The sequence below is a fragment of the Canis lupus genome, chromosome 19, assembly GCF_048164855.1.
Source record: "Canis lupus baileyi chromosome 19, mCanLup2.hap1, whole genome shotgun sequence".
NCBI lineage: Eukaryota > Metazoa > Chordata > Mammalia > Carnivora > Canidae > Canis > Canis lupus.
The window spans coordinates 56,002,833-56,027,576 of NC_132856.1; the positions used below are offsets into that span (position 1 = coordinate 56,002,833).

Genomic DNA, 24,744 nt, shown 5'->3' on the forward strand with positions numbered 1-24,744 from the left:
GGCACACATGCACACCTGCAGGTCGCCTCTACCATCTGCACATGGCCTTGATCTATCAGGACAGCAAGTGAGAGCCGTGACCCTGAGTTCTCCTCCAATGTGAACTAGACCCAGCAAAGACCTGCGGGGGGGGCGGCGGAACACTGAGAAGCACCTGAATCATACTGTTTCCAAACATTTATGACCATAAGGGACTCACAGCATCAGTATTTTGCACAGAGGCAGAAAGTACTAAAATAAAATAAAATACTAAAAGCTCTCGAAGTCGTGCTGGATATTATCACGGGGACCTCTTTAACCTGTGCTGGAGAAAGATGATGAACATAAAATGTGTTTTTTCCCAAGTGATGCATGCGGAAAAGCTTTACTAGGACCAATGCTGGCCCTATCACTCCAGACTCCCAATAAGCAAGGTCTGAAATTAGGTCTAACACTTTAGTATTCACACATCATGCACTGGCATGTCCAGGAAATAAAATGGTTACTGGAGTAAACCAGAACAAATCACTACAGTTGACTACAAAGCCTAGAACAGGGATCTGAAGATGTTTTTTGATCTCTGGCCACCTGCTTAGCACTCGCACTTCATGTGCAGCTCTGGGTGTCCGCGCCAAGACTTGAACAAGACACTACTAGGCACTGCTTTGCATAACCATTTTTCCACCGACCCCTAACCATCTGGTTCCTGATGAAGTAAAGGACATCAAATTCGGATGTAGCATGTACTTGTGCTGCCTTTGAAACAAAAATCTCACATTAACATGATTCAGGGACCTAGAACCCAATTCTAAATGCCATGAGCCACCTAGAAGGTGGGCTAAGAACTGGACTTACCGGCCATCCACGTCGTAGGGCCTCCGCACCGCGGGCCGCCGCTCCTGCTCGTAGCGCAGCTCCTGCTGGCGCCGCAGCTCCTCGCGCTCTCGGTGGATGCGCTCCTGCTCCCGCCTGCGCTCATGCTCCACATGCATGCGCTCCCGCTCCAGCCGCTCGCGCTCCATGCGCTCGCGCTCCAGGCGGTGTCGGTGGAAAGCCAGCCTCTCGCGGGCAATCTCCAGCCGCTCACGCTCCTCACGCTCCCACTGCGCCTGCATGCGCTGCTCCCACTCACTGCGCTCACGTACCCTGCAGGAGAAGAGGCCACAGAGCTGGCGCCACCCATCTGGCTCTACAGCTCTCACCTTGGGGAATGCAGATCAGCCCAAGCACAACAGAAAGTTGGACTCAGGGCTGTGCCCGCCCCTAAGGAACTATAGCTCTAGCCGACCCACTGATGAGAGGGAGAGCACAGCAGCAGCCCCGGAATGCCAGCATGGGCTCTGCTTCCAGCTTGGTTCCTGCCCGGCAGGTACTCGGAGCATGAAAGCGTGTGCATGTCAATGGTCAGCTGAAGTATGAGCTGAACCTCACTCCCTGAAACTTTTTCTGGAGCTCAACATAATATTCCACAAATACCTCATTAAAAATAAGACTAAGAAACAACATTCTTTTCACTGCAAATTAGGTCTCAATGAAAATCTCTGCTCCCTAAGGCATGGGCTTCAATTAATCACCACGGAATGGGGCTAGTGCTCTCGCATCGAAAACTTACACGAGTTTTTTCTAAAAACATCTTATGATGTTTTTTCTAAGCTCAGATGAGTGTACCAACAAGCTGGGGACTGCAGCTACTGAGTGAAGGATGGGCAAGGCTGTAGGACCCTCGGCTCGGCCCAGAAGGGCTGCCAGCCACTCTCCTGATAGTGATACCAGCCATACCTCAGCACGTTTCCTGCCCGTCTCTATACATGTGCCTCACTGTGCCTGTGGCTTGGAGAACAGCTACTCTTGGGGCGCCTGGGCAGCTCAGTTGGCTAAGCATCTGACTTTGGCTCAGGTCATGATTCCTGTGACCTGGGATTGAGCCCTGCATGGGCCTCCCTGTCCTCCCCACTCATGCTCTATCTCCCATTCATTCATTCATACATACATACATAAATAAAACCTTAAAGCTACTCTTTTCACGTGCACTCCTGATGCCTTGTAAAGCGGAGCCACGTTGCAGGACTTGTGGCAGGGGCATGCATGACCTGTCCCTTCTGGTGACTGTCTTCTGTTTTCCTGTCAGGTTACTTTTCCCTTATTACATTTATTTCAAATCACATTTATTCCCCTCTCTCACGTGTCTTTCACATACAAAAGTTACATTTAAATTTAGTCATCTCCTTCGTGACATTTTGGGCCCTCCAACCTGAACTCGTGAATATACTTACTTTCATTTTATCCAAATGTGGACTTTAGGTTTCTGTTCAGTCACCAGCTTATGGGGACTGTTTTGTCACAGATGTGAGCTGGAGCCCCAGAGCACTATCTAAAGAACAGCAAAGAGACCTAAAGCTTTTTGGGGAGAGTCCACCCTTTTGTCACTAGTTAGAAATGTCAGTTGCGACATATTAAATTCCCACACACTGGACAGTTCCCTGCTCTATTTGCCAGTTACTTCAACAAAGTGTCTCTTGCCCACTGCCTCTCCCTTGGAAGCAGGAAGTCATGAGCAGGCACTAGAAAAAGCAATACCTCGCACCCTTTACTCATTCTTACTCTGGCAATTTTACTGATTTTTATTTTTTTAAACTATTAAGCTTAGGGGTGACGTGAATGGCTCAGATGTTGAGCACCTGAGTCTTGGTTTCAGCTTAGGTCATCACCTCTGGGTCGTGAGATCAGGGCCAACATTCAGCAAGGAGTCTGCTTGAGATTCTCTTTCTTTTTACACCCTGCCCACCCACGTGCCACTGCGAATAATTAAATCTTAAATAAAATTTAAAAAAAGGAATTATTTCTTGATTGGAAACATTAACTACCATTCAACGTGCTCAATATAACTTGTGTTTAGTTTTTAAAATTTAGGGAGACATTTTCTTCAGCTATCTTAAGGATGAGGATCTCTCAATTGTCTCCCTGCACACGTTCCACTGTTTCTCTATTTCCCTTTCCACAGCTTCTGGAGCACATTTGGTGTTTGTTAACTAGCCCTACTGCACCAGGAAGGCATTCCAACTCCCTGCTGTTATCTTCCAAAATCTTCAAGAAGTGACAGGCCTATTTGTAGGAGATGATCAATTGGAAAAAAACAAAAACAAAAACAAAAACTACAGGATCAAAGCCAAAGGCACCAAGAAATTTAAAGCAGTATTCCACACATGGGGGACTTTGAAAATATCCCCCTAGAACACAGCTTTCAGCAATACAGAGATAGAACCAAACCAGTAACATTCCTGGACAAGGACTCACCTACGGGACTCTGAGTCTCTTGACTTCCGAGGCTCTTTGACTTTATCAAAGGACACAACAGATCGCTTCTCTCTGCTGGCTGATTTGCGATCCTGGCTCTTAGAAACCTGGTTCACCAAGAAACATCCATAAATTAAGGCAGAAATGACAACAGGAAGAATCAGGCATGTCCAGGTCCAAGCATCCAAAGTAAAGGTTGGAAAAGGACCATCCATGTTTAATGGAATAACCAGGTAACAAGGTGTTCCCTCCTAAGAAACAGGTTTTCGTTATCCTAAGTCACAACCTCATCACGATGCTAAACTATATACTAAGTATTTCCAATAGGGTCAAAATGGAAGTAGTCCCCCCACTAAAACTTTTTAAATGATCACAAGCATGCTTTTATACTTTGCTTTCTGTATCCAAAAGAAACCCCTCACTCTTGTTCTTTTCCTTCCTAATTAAACACGCAACGGGTACCTAACCATGGCTACTTATGGTGTCACTGGGGATTCCTAATTTGTGTAGCTGCATGATTTTTATGAGATCTACTCATCTTATGCCTGGAGCTCGTACTTTAGTTTTGCCATTTTCCAATTGTTTTATATAAAATAAATGTAAAAGGTCACAGGTCTAACATGTGCACACACACAGAGTGAAACCTGCCATCACTGAAATGCTGGCTTGCAAGAGCTTCACTGTCTGTCCCCTTGCAGCACGAGGTAACACGGTAGGCCTGACGCTGGTGCCCAGAATATCTCCACTTAACCGTTCATGCTAAGGGTGGTTCACTATGCCTAGACCGTGGCAAAATGTGCTTTGTGCTGACCACCTGCCCTCCTCCTGGGAGTCAGGAGTCTCAATATGCCTCTGGCAGAAAGCCATGTAACCAGTCCCTGATAGAACCCTTGGGTGCTGAGGCTCTAATGGGCCGATGGGCTTGCCTGGGCAGGAGCATCACCAAGTGTTGCTACATTTTCATTGCTGCATGAGCTCACAGGCAGGACAGAGCACAGGGGAGCCTGCATGGGTCTCGCGCACACTCTGTGTCTCTTTCCCCACGACCTCATCTGGCTGTGTGTCTTTACTGCACCACTGGGGCCAATCTTTGCTGTGACTACCACCACAGGCTCTCTAAGCCCAGTGGTCCTTAGAATGAATCACTGAACGTGGGTGGTCTTGGGGACCCTGGACCCACACCTACTGAAGTTGCAAGACTGCCAAAATTTGAACTTATGGACAGCGACAGCTGCCTAAGACCAGAAGAGCAGGCAGCATGAAGCGGTAAGAGCCTAAGATGCATCCTCTGTGAATTCCGTGTTCTGCGGAACATCCCTGAAGAGAAAGAGTATTGAGCTGAGCCAAAGTGGAGACCTGACTTAGAAAGGCTGGCAGGGCTGCATGTGAGCTTAGGAATGCACGATGGAGAGCTGCTGAAACTTTCAGGGGAGGTAATGAAAATAGCCAGCTACAGGATGATTCGGGAAAAAGAAAAGAAGCCAACCAGTCCCATATTTGAATTTCCTAAGACCAGTGCTCTAACCCCTGAGCTATTATAGAACATTCAACACATTTGAATTTTAAAAGTAGCTTTAGGAAAAAAAAAAAAAATTCTCATCAAAAAAAGTTAACTGTAAATTAAAGCTTTTAAACTCAATTTTTTAGAATATCAAGATCTCTACATTTTAAAAAGATATACCACCCTTCTTTTTTTTATTTATTTTTTTTATTTATCTCTTAATTTTTATTTATTTATGATGGTCACAGAGAGAGAGAGAGAGAGAGAGAGAGAGAGAGAGAGAGAGATGCAGGCAGAGGGAGAAGCAGGCTCCATGCACCAGGAGCCCGACGTGGGACTCGATCTCGGGTCTCCAGGATCGCGCCCCGGGCCAAAGGCAGGCGCCAAACCGCTGCGCCACCCAGGGATCCCTATACCACCCTTCTTAATTAAACTCAAGAACTCCCTTAAGATATACAGAAAAATAAATGAAAGAATATGGAAAAACACTACACTCTAGTTAGAAAATTAATACTCACTCTCTCTTTGGATCCTGATGTTTTGACACTAATAACAGGCACACCTTTAGATTTATCCATCACTACAGTTCGCTCCGTTCCTCGACTTCCTACAGGAAGTAAAGGAGTCATGTTAAGGTAAGAAACCAGAAACATCCAAATTAGAGAAAGTACCCAACTCTATGGAAAAGAGATCTAGTTTGTGTTGCTGACTACAGCAAACCACGAACCACACCAACTAGGAAGAGAACACCAGCTGGCATCTCTGGTGACAGTACCTGATTTTGTAGTTCGGGATCGCTCTGAGGGGCCAGGTTTCTGATCGTCCTGATCTTTACTCTTTTCTCCACTTCCATCTTCACCCTTCTTAATGTCCTCTTTTCTATCAGCTTTATCTTCCCTCTTAAGGTTCGCAGACCTAGAAATAACATCCCAGGACACACAGCCTGTTAGATACAGTATTTAGGGAAGAAAAGCAGCCCTGACCAGGCCTCTTGCATTGAGCACCCCAGGACCAGGAGGCTGCCTGGGCTGGCATCGATGGAACGATCAACAATAGGGAGTCCCATCTGGTCTCCCCAAGCACCCCTGAAAGAGGGACTGCAGGAAGGAATCATCTCAGCTACCGGAGGTGAAACCCTTCAACCAAACGTAAATGAAAGGATGAGTCTCCCCTAGCTATGGAAAACGTGCAGAACGGGAACTACAGAAAGGACAATCTTGGCCGCAGCTCCCTCAGAGAACAGCAATACCTGTCGCTGGTGCTGGACTTCTCCTTTTTTCCCTCACCCTCTCTCTTCTCAGAGGCTTTCTTCCCAGTAGGCTCATTTTTCGCCTGAAAAAGAGAATCAAATTCAAGTATTACCTTATTTCCTTAAAGAGTCATATCCCTGGGGGGAAAAAAAAAGCCACTTACTTTTTCCACTGAGATCATCTTCCCATGGAGCTCTGTTTTGTGCAAGTGGTTAATGCATTTTGTGGCCTCTTCTGCTGTGGACATTGTAACAAAGCCGTAGCAGCGAGCTCCAGGACTCCGGGCATTTGTTACCACCTTGGCACCCACCACCTCAAAGGAAAATACAAAAGTATGGCTTAGACAGGAGCCCCCTCAACCCTGCCCTGACTGCACATAAAATGCACAGGGCATCACAGGTTCATGCTGTTCCTCAGATCCGCGAGTCCTGGTGCCTTCCTAGGGTGAGAGGACCATGGGGAATGCCCTGTCACCAGGTGCCTGACAAGTGGCACCTGACAACCAGGAAAGCTAATACTACTGCCTCACTCTGACTACTCAAAGGCTGTGCCCCACTTCCGGCCCCTCCCCCTGGGAACCAGGATGGCAGGGTGGAGGGGCAGAGAGGAAAGTGGAATGAAGGCAGGCCTCTTCAGGCATTCTGTGAGCCATGTAGGCAGTGAAGCAGGAAGACAGCTCTGCAGATGGAGACTGACAGCCCACACTTACTCAGAGCAGTAACAAAATTCAGTGAGAGGTTTCTGGCGCTACAGGCACTTTACACAGCACTTGCTTTTCCTAATGACTTTGGCAAGCTGACATTAGGTACCCTAGCTCAGGAGAAGTCCCACATAAGCCAGTATTCATTCCTAACTAGGCTCCACAGAGACTCAGATCCAAGGGAGTTTCTGAATGGGCTGGTCCCCTACCCAAACACCCGAAGCCTACAATATGCATCCAAGACACTGGAGGCTCTAGGTGACACATCCCTGCTGAGAGCGCCCATCTGCTCTGAGGGCCACAGTGGAATCATGAAAGGGGCCCACTTCATATACTGAAGCTCAGGAAATCACCAGTTATTTCTACAACCATGTCATATTTAATTTTGCTGGTTAGTTCTCTGACATCAATAACCAAGATAAGTACTATTGGTCTTTTCTGTTGTGATTTGTTGATCCCTTACTACAAAGGCCTATGCCTTTGGCTTGCCCCAAAAAGCTACTTCGGAGACAAGGAGCCCAGGATGCAGCAGCAGCTGATTTGGGAGGGGACTCTAGAAAACACATGGTGGGGGTGGTGAAAAAGAGAAGGGAAGAGACCAGATACAGGTGCTCTGAAACACACAGGAAACTGCAACAGGCCTTGGGGGTGGGGGTGGGGGGTGCAGGTGAATCTATCTATCCCTGCCACAGTTTGTGGGCTGAGCAGGCAGGGAAGACAGGCAAGTGTTGCAGAAGACCAAAGGCCAGAGCTGCCCCAGCTGTGGGTGAGAACAGGTGAGCTGAGAGTGATGGGGCAGAGGCACCAACAGCTCTACTACAGCTACACACACCATCTTCAGGAGGCAGCCATTCTGAGGGCCCCAGGCATAGAGGTGAGGTTCACATGACCGAAGTATCCAGCTCCTGGCCACACAAGTGTGAGCGGCATAGCTGTGGCCTCCAGCTACCCAGACCAGTCTGACTCTACAGCCCCTGTTGACAACCCCTTCCCATGGCCACACTCGTCGTCTGTCATCACCACCACTCCAGAGAAGTGAAGCATCTCCCCACCCTACCCTCTGCTACAATCCCCAAAGCCCTCCCTGGTGGCTTCTGGCTGGGGAAGGGGAGTAAAAAAGCTGACAAAGGCTGACGTGGGCTCTGGGAGTTTCCATCTCTCTCACACCTAGCCAGGGAGAGAGAGACCCTCCAAGTCCAATGTGAGCTGAAAGAACGGCATGATGTCATTCAAAGCAGTCACCAAGAGGACAATCACCTGTATGTAAAGGCTATACTACATTGGCTTCAAAACATTTTTTTCTCCAGAAAACCCCTGATCTTACCTTCCCATATTTGCTGAAAAGATTCTTCAAATCTGTAGCTCTGGTGGTAGAAGAAAGTCCGCTAACCCAGAAATTTCTACCACAACTGCTACGACCTATTTCAAAAGAAAAGTCTGGTCAAAAACACCATACTCACAAGATCCTGAATCTTAAAAGACTGAAGTCATCCCAAACCAGATACTTTCCCCACTTCTCCCAGATGTCAGCACCACCAAAGTCAGCTAAGGCAGGAGGGCCTCATACCTGTCCTCACACAACCTGTGCAAATGCACACCAGGCCCATCAGGGCTTCGAGCAATGCCACTTACAATAGTCAGTCAGGGGCTATTGGGAGTAGGGGAAATTTGTTCCCTTAAAAAGTCACCAAATGGCAGCCCAGTGGGTTGGCTTCTGAACATAAAACAGCTGCTATTCGGATGAACTCAATTCAGATGCTTCTCTTTCTTGTCACATGCACCTTCCCACCTATCCTCTGTTTGTATTCTAGGCTGCTAAGGAGGAATCTAAACCAACAAAATATCTTCTCCATTAGCGATTTTAATTAAGAGATATGGTGTTCATAAATCTGAAGTACCAGGTAACCCCAAGATTTCTGAAATCAGAAAAAAAATTTCCATTTACAAGTATCACTGAGGCTAAGGAATCTGCAAATTAGAGGTTCAGTCAGGATCAACAAGCTCAAAGTGCTCTAGTGAAAGCAAGAGTACTTCAGATCAATACCTTAACTCTGAGGACCTGGCTCGCTCCCTATAACCCAGAACCTGCAGAGTGAATAGCAGAGGAGTGGAGAAAGGCTTCATGAAAGGCTCAGAGGCAAATCTGGGTAAGAAACGCAGTATGCAGTGAACTAGAACCAGAAATCCCACTGTTGCCAAGGCCAAACATGCTCCAAGAGACCAGTGTTGCCCCAGTCACCTACCCTTTTCCTCTTTGGAAAGCCTTTTTGTATCCGAGTCATCTTCGACAGAACTAGAGACAAAAGATAATGTCACTCCAGAAGGAAGAAGCAGAGAGGAAACAAACTCAAAATCATAAAACACGTGCTGAGGTTGCATACCTACCCGAAATTTAGTTCTGAAAAAATGATACCCCGACAAACTTGTATTGGAAATCTGACCTAACCATAAGATTTCAGACCCATAGGAGTTAATTAATTCTGCTGGGCTAAAGATAATTAGGAAGAATTAAAGAAAACAACCATGATAGGTTGAGAAAAGAAAAAAGATTATATAATCAGTTTAAAATAAACAAAGAGAAATAAAACATTGTTTAGAAGTAAACTACAATTGCATCAGTCTGGCTGGCCAATTGCAGAAAAAACAGCTTATGTGTGTCATTAAATGACCAATGAAAAGGAGATAGCGTCTGGTCTAAAACTGAGAAAAAACAAACCTCATTTTCTGATCAGCGCCCTCACTGGCTGAGGACTCTTTAGGAGCCGGAGGGACTTCATTACAAGCTTCAAAAGCAAACTTCTTCACGTCTTCTTTGCTATCTCTGGGGTCTGGGCTTGAGGCTTCCTGGGGCGCTTCCGCGGCCTCCTCGCTAGAGGCTTCCGTGTGCTCTGAGGCTTTACTACTCTGCTCAACTGGCTTCTCTAGCCCTACAGGCTCACAGTCCGTCCGCGCGCCATCGCCTGGCTGCTCCACGGGCTCCCTTTTCACTACCGCTAACAGGGTGTCTGCCCTGCTCGACTGAGCTTGTGCTGTTGACTCGCTGGCCAAATCTAAATCACCCTCCTCCGGATGGGCGCTGCCAAAAAGGTCCTCTTCCTCCGCAAGCTTTCTGTCTGGCCCCACGCTACTTGTATCCTGTGCCAAGGGCTGCTCCAGCTCGGAACCTTCTTCTTTTACTGGCTCAGATTTACAAGTTTCCCCCAAAATGTCGAGTATTTTCTCATTTTCTACGGATTTAACAGGAATAGAATGGCACAAGGTTTAATTACCAGGGAAATAAAGCAATCACAAATGCGGAACTGGCACGGCTGCCATACTAACACGAAGAGAACCGCTAGCTACACAGAGATTGGAAAACCCGCGGGTACACAAAGTGACAGTGGTTACACTACCTGCGCTCCGACTGCTACGGTAAGCCGCTACGCTACATGGAAGAGAAAAGCATCCCAGAGATTTAACCCCCAAAACCTTCTGGCTGATTCTTGACAGTCTTCATTCTGTCGTCGTTTACATAGGACTCTTCCGAATTTAGCTTCCAAAGTCCAAGGTGCTTAACTGAATGTATCACCATTCACTGAACAGCTCAATTTCCAAATTTCTTTGAATTTCTTTTAACAGAACAGTCCAACATGAAAACCAGAATCTCTTCCATCGGTGCTCTGAGATATTTGCAGTCCAGAAAGTGAATAGTATTTGTTTGGAATTCTCATGAAGAAACTCTTTCCTCTTCTGGAATCCAGTTATGTCTCAATGTTTTAAAATGCATCTCCCTACAACTACCTGCACTGCCTGAATTAAAAACCACAAAGTTAAGACACTGCCCAATATCACAAGATCTGTTTTGTGGGGTGCAGAGGTATTAGCTCATGAGAAGCATCATGCAAACTCTTTCTACATATGTTTAAGTGCCATTTATGTTTAAAAAGGCATGAGATCGTTTCATCTCATCAATACATTCTGTAACGTGAGAAGTTAGCCACTTTCACAGATCTGGTGATATGGCTGGGTTTCCAATCTCTATGATCCTGGTATGTTCTGGATCGTAAACCTTTAGAACAATGTATACTACAGTAAGGCAACTTTTTAAAATTAAAGAATTTAAATTAGAGAAGGTGGAAAGCTAGAATAGTTCCAAACCCCCGCTGGTAAGTTTTTCATTTAACAGTACCTGGCTCCAAGGAAGGCTCTTCAATTTCCTGCAACAAAAAACATAAATAAGATGGTGCCAGATGAATGAAACCTACAGTTTCTTTACACCAAAAACTGTCACTAAAAAGGTGATTTCTAAAACATGTACTAGTAAACTCACAAATCCAACAGGTAGAGTATCTGCTCACATTCAGGACAGAGCCCACACATGGACATAGCACGTCACCTGCCTCCGCTCCCCCCCCCCCCCCCCAATCTGCCCGAGCTACTCTCAAGGGGCCTAGGACCTGGTTGCTGCTTCTGTTTGCGCTGCCTCGTTTCCCCAGCTCCTGGCAACATTATCACTTCCCATGGTACTGACATCACATGCTCAACCGTCCCCCTGGACTGAACTCTTAAAAGCCAAGAGAGCAGTGTTTTTGTCTACTTGTAATGTGTAACACAGTGCCTGACATTTATCATTTCTTCACATTTTTTTTTTCATTTCTTCACTTAACATAGATTAATTTCTGAAAATTTCAAAGAGTGAGGGAACATAGGCACAGGTGGTTTGACCCCTGTTCTGGGTTCCTATGGTCCTACCATGTCTGCACCTGGTCGCCTGAGCGCTCTCCAGGAGGACACAGTACTCCTCCCTGATCTCTTCCACTGACGTTCCCACTGGGCCACCTCTAATTACTAGATATCCCCCAAACCCTTCCCAGGAAGCCCTGCCGATCCAGAGCACTGCTATTCCTCACCTCCAAGAGCACCTGATTTTACTGTCCCTTCCCCATCTATCTGCCACCATAGTGTGCACAAAGTTCCTCTGCGGACTACAGCCTTCGGGCAATGGCCCCTCACACCATCTCTCTCCTGACAGCTCCGTCTGTACTTTCCCTCATCCCCAGCTGAGTCCTACAAATCCCCCAGCACTTAGCTCAGGGGCCATCTCCTCATGGAAAGGCTTCTCCTAATGGCTTCAGAGGCTGCCCCACTAAGGAAGAACCTTTCTCTCACCATGGGGTCCTTCAGCGCTCTACACTCTCTGCCTAAGGCATGTTATCCTGGAATTCCAGTCAATACTGATGAGCACTGACTAGGTCCCAGGCACAAATTTAAGCCTTTTACATACATGCGTTAATCACCAGACAGCCCTAACTGGTTGGTACTATTTGTATTAGTATCATCCTTCCTTTCAGACTGGGAGACTGGCAGAGTGGCGGACAAACTGCCCCAAGGACACACAGCAGAGCCATGTTCTATGCTATGGCAGTGTGAATGGGAGTGGGCATCAGCCCAGTCTCTTCCCAACATTGCTACTGTGTCTTCACACAGGGATAAAGGGCCCTGTGAAAATGGTGACCACCCTTCCTTCTCATTCACATCTGCATATATACCTGACACATCACAGGCACTAACACACACCTGGGATGTGGATGTGGTGGTGGTGAGGGGAGTCTGCACCTTCACTGGGAGCTAGTCCACCATTCTGAAAAGCCCCAGGAAACTCTACACATTCTTCATACTTTCATCCTACCTATTTTCTTTCCATGAAACATACCCCACTGTGGGACTTAATCCTACAACTAAAGCCAAAGAGCATTCTAGGCAGAAGAATCCTCTCCTTAACGTTCTCTGGAGAGAATTGAATCTATCCCCACTTATTTCTGCAAGGGTTTATATATGTTTCACTTTAACACAGGAATCTTGGACCTAGAAGGACTCAGGAAAATGATAAGACCCAGTTCCCCCTATCCTTTCGGAGCCAGGAATGGGTGGTGTCACTTTGCAGCTGGAGAGACATCAGCCCTAAAGGTAGGGTGGGTTCCAGCACAATTTCTTGATGTTTGCACCCTCCTTGAAACTGGGATTCCGGCTTGCCAAAAAACCAGCCTTGTCCCTGCCTGGCAGAAGCACATGGAGATTGTGTCTCAAAGATGATTTCTAATTAAGTAGTACAGGTGAATGAAATAGGACCAAAATAACCCCAAAACAAAAATAAAGACTGGCAAAAGCTGACAGTATTTTCATTTCCTCACAAACTTTCCATGAAAATCAGACCGCTATGCAGGTAAGTTTATTCCAACAGTTTATGTATCTAGGCAGGCTGGCAGAAAAATTAAAAGGAAACTCAAGACCCACATTTATGTAAATCCTACCTGAAAGTTAGTCCACATCTCATTTGTTCTCATCTAAGATTTAATATTTACACAGATGATATAGTCAAGATGATAAAGTCATCAAAAGAAATCTGTGCATTTTCTGTGAGAAAAATTCCCCAAAGCAGAACCAGGCCTGAGATCCCACCTTTCCCAGCTGTGGTGTCAGTGCTCTGGCCACCCCACCCTCCTGTGTTCTCATCTGGACCCCATTAATATCTCTTGGGGAGGCAGTGCTCCCCCAACCCTTGCCACCATCTCCCCTTAGTGTCTTTCTGCAGAGGATGCCACCCAGAACAGATCAGACAGGCAATCTCTGCCCCAGCTATCTGATCAACAAGAACATTCCCTCCTCTTAGTTATAGATAAGTCACAGTGCTTGTAGGGGAAGCCAAGACGATGAGTAATAGGCACGCTGTATTTGGGGAAAAGTGGAAAGCAAAGCCCTCTGAAGATACCAACAGGGCAAACAAACCTTGCAATGACTTTTACTTGGGAATGTCATACAATATCTGGTTTCCAGAAATGGTAGTCTAACCTTTGATTTTAAAGTTATTGAGACATACTATTTACCTGTAATATAGTGAAGTCAGATGATGAAGTATCTAAATTGTTTAGAGTTTCCTTGTCCTCTATCTGTAAAATAAATAAAAATAGTTTAAAAAACATCAATAAAAGGTAACACAATGGTACAGCTGTATAATGAAAAGGAATAGCCATGAAAATCAGTTATGATTGAATTCTAAACACAGTGCAGCAATCCAAACAGCAATATTAGTTTCACTTCACCTTGATTTAAAGAAATGTTATAAATATATAAAATAGCTGCAAATAGATTGGGAAACCCACTAAAATGGTACCACTGAGGTTTTAAGATACAAGCCAAACGAAGAAAGAAAAAGTTTAAGCAGAAAAGAGATCAAAATTAGGTAGTACGGTCTCTCCCAAGTCAACTGAACACCAGGTTTAGGGGCTGCTCTTCCATGAACGACATCCAGAATTAGACTGCAGAATGAATTTTTGGATTTCAGGGGCCACCACGTCTCCCAAGTCTGAATGCTACTGCTACTGAGCCCGCTGCCCCAAGGTGACTCTGGCCCAGACCAGCATGGCATCTCGGAGTCCTAAGCCTCCTAGCCTCATCAATTTCCAAACTGGAGTGCAGAGAGAGGAATAAAGGACTGCCAAGTCAGGTGATCCACTGAGGCGCCTCTGTTGGGGACAAATGTCTGGTATGTTGACCTTCTATTCCAAGAAAATATCCCCAATATCTATCCCCAAATAAGATGGGAGGTTCCCCAAACATATAAGGGAGGTTCATAAAATTATTGTTGTGAGAACCGAAATAATTTTAATTGCTTGCTGTAAAGCCCTAAGGTTGTTATATTTTAGGGAGGGGGATCATTTTTCAAATATTTTATCAACAATATATATGGCTATTACGTTTCTGACTAGGAAACCACCCTTGCACCACTCCTTCCTTCCCCTGATGCAATCGCCTTCAGAGAGTCCACGCATGCTCATGACAGTGCAGCATGCATGTATGCAAGACCACCTCTCCCATGTCTCCTTTCTTTGTCCACATGAGTGGCAGCACATTCTGTCCCCTGCCATATTTACACTTTCTTCTTGTAGACATGAGTCTACTTACTAGTTCATTTACATGGTAGTATAACAGTAGTAACTATTACTGGAACTAGTAATAAAACTTTACAGTAACAGCAGCAACAGCCCTATTGTGTTGCTATATGCTAGGCATGGCTCTAAACTAGGGTCAGCATAAACCTTTTCCTATCAAGGGCCAGATAGCGAATATTTGAGACTTTGCAGGCCAGATGGTTTCTGTCATGATTATGTGGAGAGATCAGCTACCGCAGATGATTGCCACCAACAGGTATAGCTATGGGCCAACAGATCTCTGGCCAGTTTGAGGACTTTAGATGGAAGATAGTAATAAATGTTCATCTACTCAATCCTCCCCAAACCTACTATTTTTATAAATGAGGTCCAGAGAGGTTAAGTAATTTGCTCAAGGTCACACAGCAAACTGTCAGATGGCTAGTGAATGGTCCTAATTCTTAACCTAACCTACTTCCATTAATTATAATTATTTTAACCATCACTGGCAGATACTAGGATGTTTCCAGGATTTTACGGCTGAACATATTATTTTCTAATCGGGGGGTGGGGGGAAGAGCCTTCAGAAAAATCAGCTAATAAGGATGGGTTTGTACTTTGTGTCACTGCTCAAGTGTTTCTGGGTACTTTCTACAAAACCAGTGAATGATACTCACACCAAAACATAAAATTACACGTCCTATTTTTATCAAAATGACATTCATTTCTCAAAATCAAACACCCCATTCAGAGATGACAGTCTGCTACCTCTAAGGATACTCAGAATCAGTTCCAAGAAATGCAAAAATATTTTGAGGAATGGCAGAAGCGGATCCAGTAGCAGAGAACAGGGCTTCCTTCCCTTGGGGCAACTCGGGACCCTCACTGCAAGAGATCTGAAAGCCGCTATGAAAACAAGGTACCTCCCAGGAATCAACACATAAGGATTTCTAACAAGATGCCTAATGGCTTCTAATTTTCACTGCCTTTTCAGTCTACCCAACAAACGCTGATCCTCACAGAAATAAAATAATGTAATAAATTATTCACACCAAATCAACACAATATTTGAGTTAAGCACACAGACTCTGGAATTAGTTTGGTCTTAATTCTCTTCTGAGCTGTGTGCTGCCTGGAAATGTTTCTTTACACCCTGATTTCCTCAAGCAGAAAATGGGCAAGATATATATATACATGTCATTCTTATTAAAAGTACTGAAAGACACCCGCATAATGCCTGACAAACAGAATTCAATAAATAGTACGTATTATTATAATTAAATTTGTTTCTAAAATGAAAAACAAAACAAAAAACAAAAAACAAAAAAACTAAAGCTTTTGGGACGCCTGTGTGGCTCAGCGGTTGAGCGCCTGCCTTCGTCGGCCCAGGGCATAATCCTGGGGTCCCGGGATCGAGACCCATTTCGGACTCCCTGCATGGAGCCTGCTTCTCTCTCTGTCTCTCTCATGAAAAAAATAAATAAAATCTTTTAAAAAAACAAAAACAGGGCAGCCCGGGTGGCTGAGCGGTTTAGTGCCACCTTCAGCCCAGGGCCTGATCCTAGAGACCCGGGATCGAGTCCCATGTTGGGCTCCCTGCGGGGAGCCTGCTCCTCCCTCTGCCTCTCTCTCTTTCTCTCTCCCCCACTCCTCTCTGTATCTCTCATAAATAAATAAAATCTTAAAACAAAAACAAAAAACTAAAGCTTTAAAGACAATGTCAAAGCCTATTTTATGAAAGGCTGACTAGGAAGGCACGATTGGTTCTTTATCAGGAAAAAAAAAATCAACTTCAACCTCTCTTTTGGTATTTTCAAGGCATGCGAACCGTTACCACCACAGACCAAGCTCCTGTAATTGGAGAGTTTCTGATAGTGTCCCTGAAATGTTTAATGCTGCATTCTGAAAACAGCACATATTCCTGGATCTCATCAAGACACTTCTCAATAAAGCAAAGTGTATTTTCAAAATTGTCTAGATTTTACACATTAACAGATTAAGTACAATCCCACTGAACTAGCATTAAAAGACCTCAACTCCAAACATAAATTTTATCTCTCACGACATTTAAGGAACTGATACATTCATGATGCATCCTAGAGAGGTGCTGCCGAGTTACCTACAGCATGTTCTTGAAGCTGCTCAGGAAGCTCTTTCATCTCTCCCTCGACTAGCTCTCTACTATCAGACAGGGACTCTGGGAGATTATCCGCATCATCGTCTTCTACACAGTCTGCAACACTTCCGTTATCGATTTCTGCTTCATCCAATACACTGATATCCATCATATCGATGTCCTGCAAGTTCTCCAAACTGGTTTCAACATCCTCCTGTGACAAAACAAAATAACAACCATCACATACTGCCATAGGTCGATCCAAGCTGATTCACTGACAAGGCTGCACATACCTGTCCATCCCCAGAGTTTTCCTCCAGCCCGTTATCTTCCACACCCTCTTCTTCTGGCTTACGCCCTGAAGAGAGAATAGTTTACAGCATCAGATCAATGACCTGCATCTTCCAAAAGCAGTGACTTTTATAGGCCCTAAGCATGACAGAAGCTGACACCAACACCCGTGGTACTTCCCAACTTAAGAATGGTAATCCTGGAAGAGTAAGGCCATTTGTGACAGGGCAGCCTGCTCCCACCCCAAGCAGAAGAGGTTCTATTCTCATCAAGTGGCTGTGCGGGTGTAAGGAGCTGGAAATGAGTACTTAATGAGGTCAAGGCAGATAAAGACCCGTTTTAAGGCCTGGCCTTTTTGTCAAGTAGCTTTGGCTGTGGGGGAAAGAATATTCCATACAGCATGCTGCTTTTTAGTTAAGAAACATGGAACATATTTTCCCATAGAAAATGACACAAAACAACATATAAATAAACAATAAGAAAAGCCATTCATAATTTTACCACTAGAATCAGCCCCTATGTTATACTGACATACAGACATCCTCCTCTGTTCTGCTATACATACACCTGCACTATAATTACAAAAATGACACTGTACCATCATTTTGTGATCTTGTCATGATGTTATGAACTTATTTCCATATTCTTTAATAGCATTACGTAGAGATACCATCACTGATCTAATTTATACTCATGCATGGGAATCCAAGAAAATACTAAGAAACATCCTGGCAATTCTTTGCATACACAGGCAATTACCATTTTAGAAGATACTTCTAGAAATGCCAATTCTAAGACAAAGGGTATGTGTATTTTTCAGGCTTTTATTAAAAACAAAGAACCCACATATTATGAAGATGCCCCAGAGGAAGGGTTGTTCCAATTCATACAGTTCCATCAACAAATAAAAGTGCCCATCTTTCTGAATCTTTGTTAAAACCAGCTATTATTTCTTATACTTGCCAATGTTCTAGACAAAAAAGGAATAAGTTTTCAACCTGAATTTATCCTTAGATTGAATATTTTTTGTTCAGGAGGCTAGACTCATTTTCTGGCTCACATTTCAGTTTTTACACAAATCTGACTCTGTGCTTTGAAAATGAGGAAATCATTTCCCCTTAACTCCCTTCACTCAACCTTAGTATTTCTTACAAATAGATTATTTTAGAACATTCACAATCTGTTCTGAAGACGACAGTTCAAAGTGGGCAGGCACGTTGTTGGCACACCCATTTAAATAGCATTTATGTGGCCATTTGCCTTTATTTTTTTTGGTACAAATTATAAGGATGAATAATAAAAAAAAAAACAGAAAATGCAAATGATAACAGAAATGACAGGGCTGAAGAGAAAATGGAAATCATTACCCCTAATAATGAAATATGTAGGGGAAAAGTGATATGTTTGGTCTCAGAATAGGCTTGCTAAAATTAAATTCTTTTCAGTGTGAAGAATAAAATCCCATGTATGAAATATGAAAGCAGGCTCAAAAGCAGACTGCAGTGTAGTAAGGCTCTGTGCTCTGGGAGCTCTAGCTCCGTATCACGAAGGCGCTGCTCCACCTCTCAGAGGATGCAGGGCCGGCCACTGATAGCAGCCCTCACTCAGTCACCAAACAGAAAACCTCACTTCCTACAAGACCCTTCTCCCAACATGAAAATGAATTTCTTAAGGTTAAGTGTTTTTTCAAAGAATGTAAGAGAAATAGACATTAAACTTGCTTATATTTAAGGATTAAGCTTATTAAGTGTATGAAATGTGTAACATTCAGGGGGGGAAAAGGGGGGGGTGGAGGAAAAACTCAAACCATTTATACCAGAATTGAGTTTCTTAAAAAGAGAAAAAAAATCCTCTCTCAGGAATAAGAATTTTTTTATTACATGTGTTACCTGATTCTAATTTCATTCAGGAATATCTAACAGGAAATCTGAAGGGTTTTTCAGGAATACATTATTTAAAAACAGAATTTCATGATACTAACAGTAGAATTCAATACATTATGTGCAAATAGCCTTAGTGGCTGGCTGGGAAAACCACTGCCATTTTGTAATATCTCTGACAAAATATGCCTTGAGCTTCAAAAAATGTCTGGAACTCAACACAATGGTCTTTATATATAACTATACCAGGAAGAGGCACCAGCAGCATTTCCACAGATTTATTATACTTGATAAAGCTGGTATAATTCTAGAATATATACATTGGTTTTTGTCCAATTCTATCCTAGTTACTAGGAAAAATCTAAGTAGGTCACCACAAACTTGCAACCCTTTTCTCTCTCAGAAAAGGAGAGGCAGCAGGTTTCCAAAGAGCAAAATCAATTTTCCACTTTCACAACCATCTTTGCTCCACAGCAATAGCACAGGCCCGCTGTAGCCCAAACCCCTTCGGGGACTAGGGGGAGAGGGGTGAACTCTCTCAAAAAATGACCAAAAATGTAAAAAAAAAAAAAAGTGTGCTCCTAAGAACATTTAGTCTTCAGTATAGAAAGTACAACCCTGGATGGGAAGCTTATCAAGAAGCAGTATTTAGGAAAAGGAACCATACTTTCTCAAAAGAAGGAAAAAAAAAATGTGTTTACAACAATGCAGGAATGATGTAAATGAAAAATATAGCTCTCTGGAATAAATCAGAGTACTGGGAAAAGGTGCTCATCAAAATCTTCATCCAGAGTAAACATCATCCTTATTCACAGCCTCCAAACTCAAGGCATTGCTTGGACATCCCTAACTTGTTCCTAGTTCCCTTGCCTGGGATTCCATCTCCTCTTCCTCTCTGCTCAGTTTCTGCCTCAGGGATCATGTCCAAACTCACTGGTTAGACTACCTCCTCTGACTTCTGCAGGGATTCCTCCACTGCACCCCGAGTGGCCTGATGCGTGTGGGCAGGTCACTGCTTTTAAAATGTATTCGATTATACAACCACATTTATGCTTAAAGAGTCACACTCATTTCACTGTCAATTTTACTCCACTAATAAAAGATTCACATTCTTATTTTCTTGCACCACATATTAATCCACTTCCATCTTTAATACTGTGAATGTTCCTTAGTTTAGTTGCCCCAGTGCAAAGAGGCTTTATTAACTTACCATGTCCAACAACTGCCTATTTCCTCACATCCCACCTATACAGGATTATTAGAAACGGTTTAAGTTCTTAAAAGAGTGAGAGTTAAAATGGTAATTCTATTTTTATTTGCTTTCCTTCAATTACTAGCAAGAGAATCTTTTTTTTTGTATACAGGTTATGTTTGTTTTTCCTTTGATCTGTGAACTGTGTATTCATAGTTTCTACTTTGACAACCAGAAACTGCATGTTTTCCTTCTTGATATGTAGGAATAGTTAGCATTTTCTGGATATTTACATTCTATAATACTTTTTTCTCAGTCTGTTGCATCTGAATTATTTATGATGTCTTTTGCTGAAAAGATTAAACCTTTTGTGCAGCAGAGTTTATTATTTGCCTTTTTGTCTTGCCTTAAATGTCATTTCAGGTCTCCCTCACCACAGTGACTATGAAAGTACTATCCTAGCCAGAATTCCTATTTGCCATGGAAGGAGGAAGAACAGACCTTTTCCCACCGTCAGACAGTCAACTGTTCCAACATCATCTACTGAAAATTCCTTAATGCCATCTATTTTTTTTTTTAAATTATTTTAAGTAGGTTCCACACCTGACACAGGGCTGGTTTTGAACTCACGACCCTGAGATTAAGAGCTGCTCGCTCCAATGACTGAGCCAGCCAGGCAACCATAGTAACACCTTTAAGATGGACAGATCTGGGGATCCCTGGGTGGCTCAGCAGTTTGGCACCTGCCTTTGGCCCGGGGCGTGATCCTGGGGTCCCAGGATCAAGTTCCGCATCGGGCTTCCTGCGTGGAGCCTGCTTTTCCCTCTGCCTCTGCCTCTCTCTGTCTCTCGTGAATAAATAAAATCTTAAAAAAAAAAAAAAAAAAGAAAGAAAAAATCTTCACACTTCCCACTGTTTCTGGTATCTTCCTATTAAAATGAGAACTCTTATATGACTGATTCTTCACAATTTTATTCTTATACACTTTCTTTTTAGATTACACTGGGGGTAACTGACAACTTTCTAATATGAAATCATCACATCTAGGAAAACTTTCTCAAGATTAGCCATGTCATAGGTCTTGAATAGTTCCTTTCATTTTTATTTGTCATCTAAGAACACTAAACTGTTTTCTTAATATCTACCTTAAGTCTTTGACTCACAAGTATCACTGCCACCTCTAAAATTCAAAAGAATCAATTAATAAACAATTTTAACTAGCTAGCAGATTTGGTTGGTGCACTGCTCACATTAGCCAGAGCTTTATTTTTTCACATTTCTGAAGCTGTCATTGGCTAATTTGATTGCTTCACCAGGATTTAATTTTATGAGGCATATTCAGTCCAACAGACCTTATAAACCTAGCACTGGCCTACAAGGTACCACTCTTCACAAGTACAACCAAGGGATCTAGAAGAAATGACTGATACCCAAGGTACAGCAGCAAAGTACAAGAGACTGGAATACCTTCCTCTGCCAGAAAGTGCCCGAGGAGTGATATGGATATGTCAAAAAGACACGTAAGCCAGCTTGAAGAGTTCTTACTGGAACAATCTGAACGTCAAAATAACTACCAGAAAGTTTATAACCACCAATAAGTTTATACCTTACTTAACAAAATAAGAATATCTAAGTTCACAATGCTAAGGGAGAAGGGCAAGCCATCCTCCCTCATGGCAGAAAAGCAACTAATAAACTTATATAGGATAAAAAATTTAGAAAATCACCAATGGATAACTAATGGGTGCTTAAAACTAGTGGAGGAGGAACAAGGTATTTACAGAAGTCTCAAAGTATCTTCCTCATAAGATACAATTACAAAGGGTAAGATAGTAACTTTCCAGAGAAGAAACCTGACCAACTTAGCACTTAAACTCAGTTACTCAAATAGACAACATGTGCCTGCCTCCAGAGAAGACATGCTGAGGAAGAGTAACATTTCTGGTGGTACTGCTGACAAAAGTGAAGGATATGAACCTAATGAGAGAGAAAAATAAAATGAACAAACCGACCAACCCTAATTTGAAAAACAGCTTTCAAAACAAATGGTCTGTCCACTTCCAAAATGATAATACAGGAATACAATACAAGTCTTAGAAACTGCCCCAGATAAAAGGAAACCAGAGACATGACAATTCAGTATAATGCATGACCTTGGATTATTTTTCCTTTTGAGCTATGAAAAACCTAATAACTAAAGAAGGTCTCATTTTAGGCAACTATATCCATGTTAATGTCTCAATTTTGACAACTAGGCCTCTGTAATACCGGCTGCTGTCAGGCAATACTGTAGTAGGTAGGCCAGAGGGGCACCTTGCCAGCCATCCCTTCTGAAGTAGTTCAAAAATTTAGTAAAATGCCAATATCTGGGGGGTCTGAATGAAGGACACATGAAAATTTCTTCTGATTCTTTCATCTGTTCTCTAATCTTAACCTGTGTCAAAACAACCCAGCGCACAGTTAAGAACTAAAATGCAAACACATCAACTTTTCTTTTCTAGTTAAGTTTACTTTTCTGATTAACTATTTTAAAAGATTTTGCTTAACAGATTGCTGGTATCAAACTATTCTGGAGAAGTGCTGAGATTGCCTGACACAGTCTAGGATTGTGATTAAAATAATTCGTATGCAGATTTCAAAGCATTTTCAGTTTGTTCACTAAAAGGAGCAGGAAAAAGAAACTTACTTTCATTGAACCCTTGCTAAAATGTAGTAAGGTTGTTGAGAGTTTGTACTGAATGGTTGGTTCCATTTTACATGAGGTTCTAGAACAGGCAAAACTAATCCATCATGGAAGTAATCACAACAAACTGTTTTCTGGGGAATAGGGGGTGGGTGTTAGGGGGCTTAAGGGAGTATGATTGGGGAAGGGCATAAAGAATCAAACATGGGACGCTGGGTGGCTCAGCGGTTGAGTGAGTCTGCCTTCAGCTAAGGGTGTGATCCCAGAGTACCGGAATCGAGTCCCACATCAGGTTCCCTGCATGGAGCCTGCTTCTCCCTCTGCTTCTCTGTCTCTCTCATGAGTAAATAAAATCTTTAAAAAAAAATTTTTTTTTCCTATTCAGAGAAAAAAAGATTGCACAAATGCACATGAGTGGATGGGAGGAGTGGAGGGGGAATGACAGGAAGGGACAGAATCTCTTTCTCCATGCGGGGAGCCCAATGCAGGACTCGATCCTAGGACTCCAGGATCATGCTCTGGGCCAAAGACAGGCACTAAACCACTGAGATACCCAGGGATCCCTATGAAGGGAGAGAATCTCAAGCAGAATCTACAGAGAGCCCAAGGCAGAGGAGTTCCCTCCCAGAACCCCAAGATCACGACCAGAGCTAAAACCAAGAGTGGGATGCTTAAACACCCAGATGCCCAGGAGGGCCTTTAAAGACAACAAAGTCTAGAATCCATAGGTGGACAATGCAGCCTGTATTAAAGATTAAAACTTGAACGACCTAAAACATCACGAACAAGTTAAGTCAAATGACAAACTAGAAAAAGCAATTGCGACATTTTGATAGACAGCAAGCCCTCAAGTCAGTAAGACAAACTCAGCAGAAAAGTGGGCAAAGGGCAATGAAAAGGCAGTTCAGAAAATACAGAGGGCCAATCACCAGAAGCTGTTTAACCTGTAAATAGATGTAAATGAAAACTTTACCTGTGCAGAAATGTAGATAAATGTAATACTTCTACGTAAGAGGCAACATATAAAAATATAAATACATTCAGTGAGAATTTAAATAGGCACCCGCTCCCAGTTGTACAGCACAACCTGTTGAAAAGCTACTTGTCAGCAGCTACTTCAAAATAAAATGCACATATCCTTGACCCCAGAATTCTACTTCTAATTATGTTAGCAGAAAATATATTTGTTTACACAGACATATTTCTGGTTCATGGCAGCACCGAAAACTGGAAATGCCAAGCGAAAACTGGAAAATGGGTGGCTGCGTGGCTCAGTCGGTTAAGTGTCTGCCTTTGGTCATTAATTCCAGAATCCCAGAACTGAGCCCCACGTTGCACTTCCTGCTCACCAGGGAGTCTCCTTCTCCCTCTGCCCTTTACCACACTTGTGCACTGGTGCTCTCTCTCAATGTTGCTTGCTCTCAAAAAACTTTGAAAACTGGAAAAAAAAAATCTTAACATCTAATAACAAGGAGACCAATGAGCTAAACTGTGGTACATTGATAAGAAACATTACAATTAAGCTATTTAAAAAGACTAAGGTTACAAAAAAAAGACTAAGGTCTTTCTATACTTGTAAGCACTATGGAAATATGTCCTTGACATGATAAGTGAAAGAAAAAAAAAACCAAAACCTAAAAAATCTTTTGTGAGCTAGGATTTTCCTAAAAAAAATTAAAAAAAAAAGAAAGAAAGAAAAATACATTCATAGCTGTATATGTATCTCTATAAACCCCTGGGTGGCTCAGTGGTGTAGCCCCTGCCTTCAGCTCAGAGCGTGATCCTGGAGTCTTAGGATCGAATCCCGCATTGGGCTCCCAGCATGGAGCCTACTTCTCCCTCTGACTATGTCTCTGTCCGCCCCACCCCCCCGTGTCTCTCATTAATAAATAAATAAAATCTTAAAAAAAAAAAAAAAAAAAAGATCATATACATACAGAAAAGTCTGGAA

At 43.2% G+C, this 24,744-nt stretch overlaps 1 protein-coding gene across 4 annotated transcripts in view; it reads right to left on the bottom strand.

The window, feature by feature from the left end:
- The window catches only part of SAFB (scaffold attachment factor B), a 35,013-nt gene that overhangs the window by 5,279 nt on the left and 4,990 nt on the right, over positions 1-24,744 (bottom strand). For all 4 annotated transcript variants that reach the window (XM_072787694.1, XM_072787693.1, XM_072787692.1 and 1 more), the window contains 13 exons: positions 17,041-17,105; positions 16,755-16,961; positions 13,588-13,650; positions 10,893-10,920; positions 9,441-9,951; positions 8,968-9,017; positions 8,049-8,143; positions 6,188-6,337; positions 6,024-6,106; positions 5,550-5,689; positions 5,293-5,381; positions 3,274-3,380; positions 835-1,125 (listed from right to left, as the gene is read on the bottom strand). In XM_072787694.1, the coding sequence (XP_072643795.1) occupies positions 835-1,125; positions 3,274-3,380; positions 5,293-5,381; positions 5,550-5,689; positions 6,024-6,106; positions 6,188-6,337; positions 8,049-8,143; positions 8,968-9,017; positions 9,441-9,951; positions 10,893-10,920; positions 13,588-13,650; positions 16,755-16,961; positions 17,041-17,105 (1,879 nt within the window). The remainder of the gene's footprint in view (positions 1-834; positions 1,126-3,273; positions 3,381-5,292; positions 5,382-5,549; positions 5,690-6,023; positions 6,107-6,187; positions 6,338-8,048; positions 8,144-8,967; positions 9,018-9,440; positions 9,952-10,892; positions 10,921-13,587; positions 13,651-16,754; positions 16,962-17,040; positions 17,106-24,744) is intronic.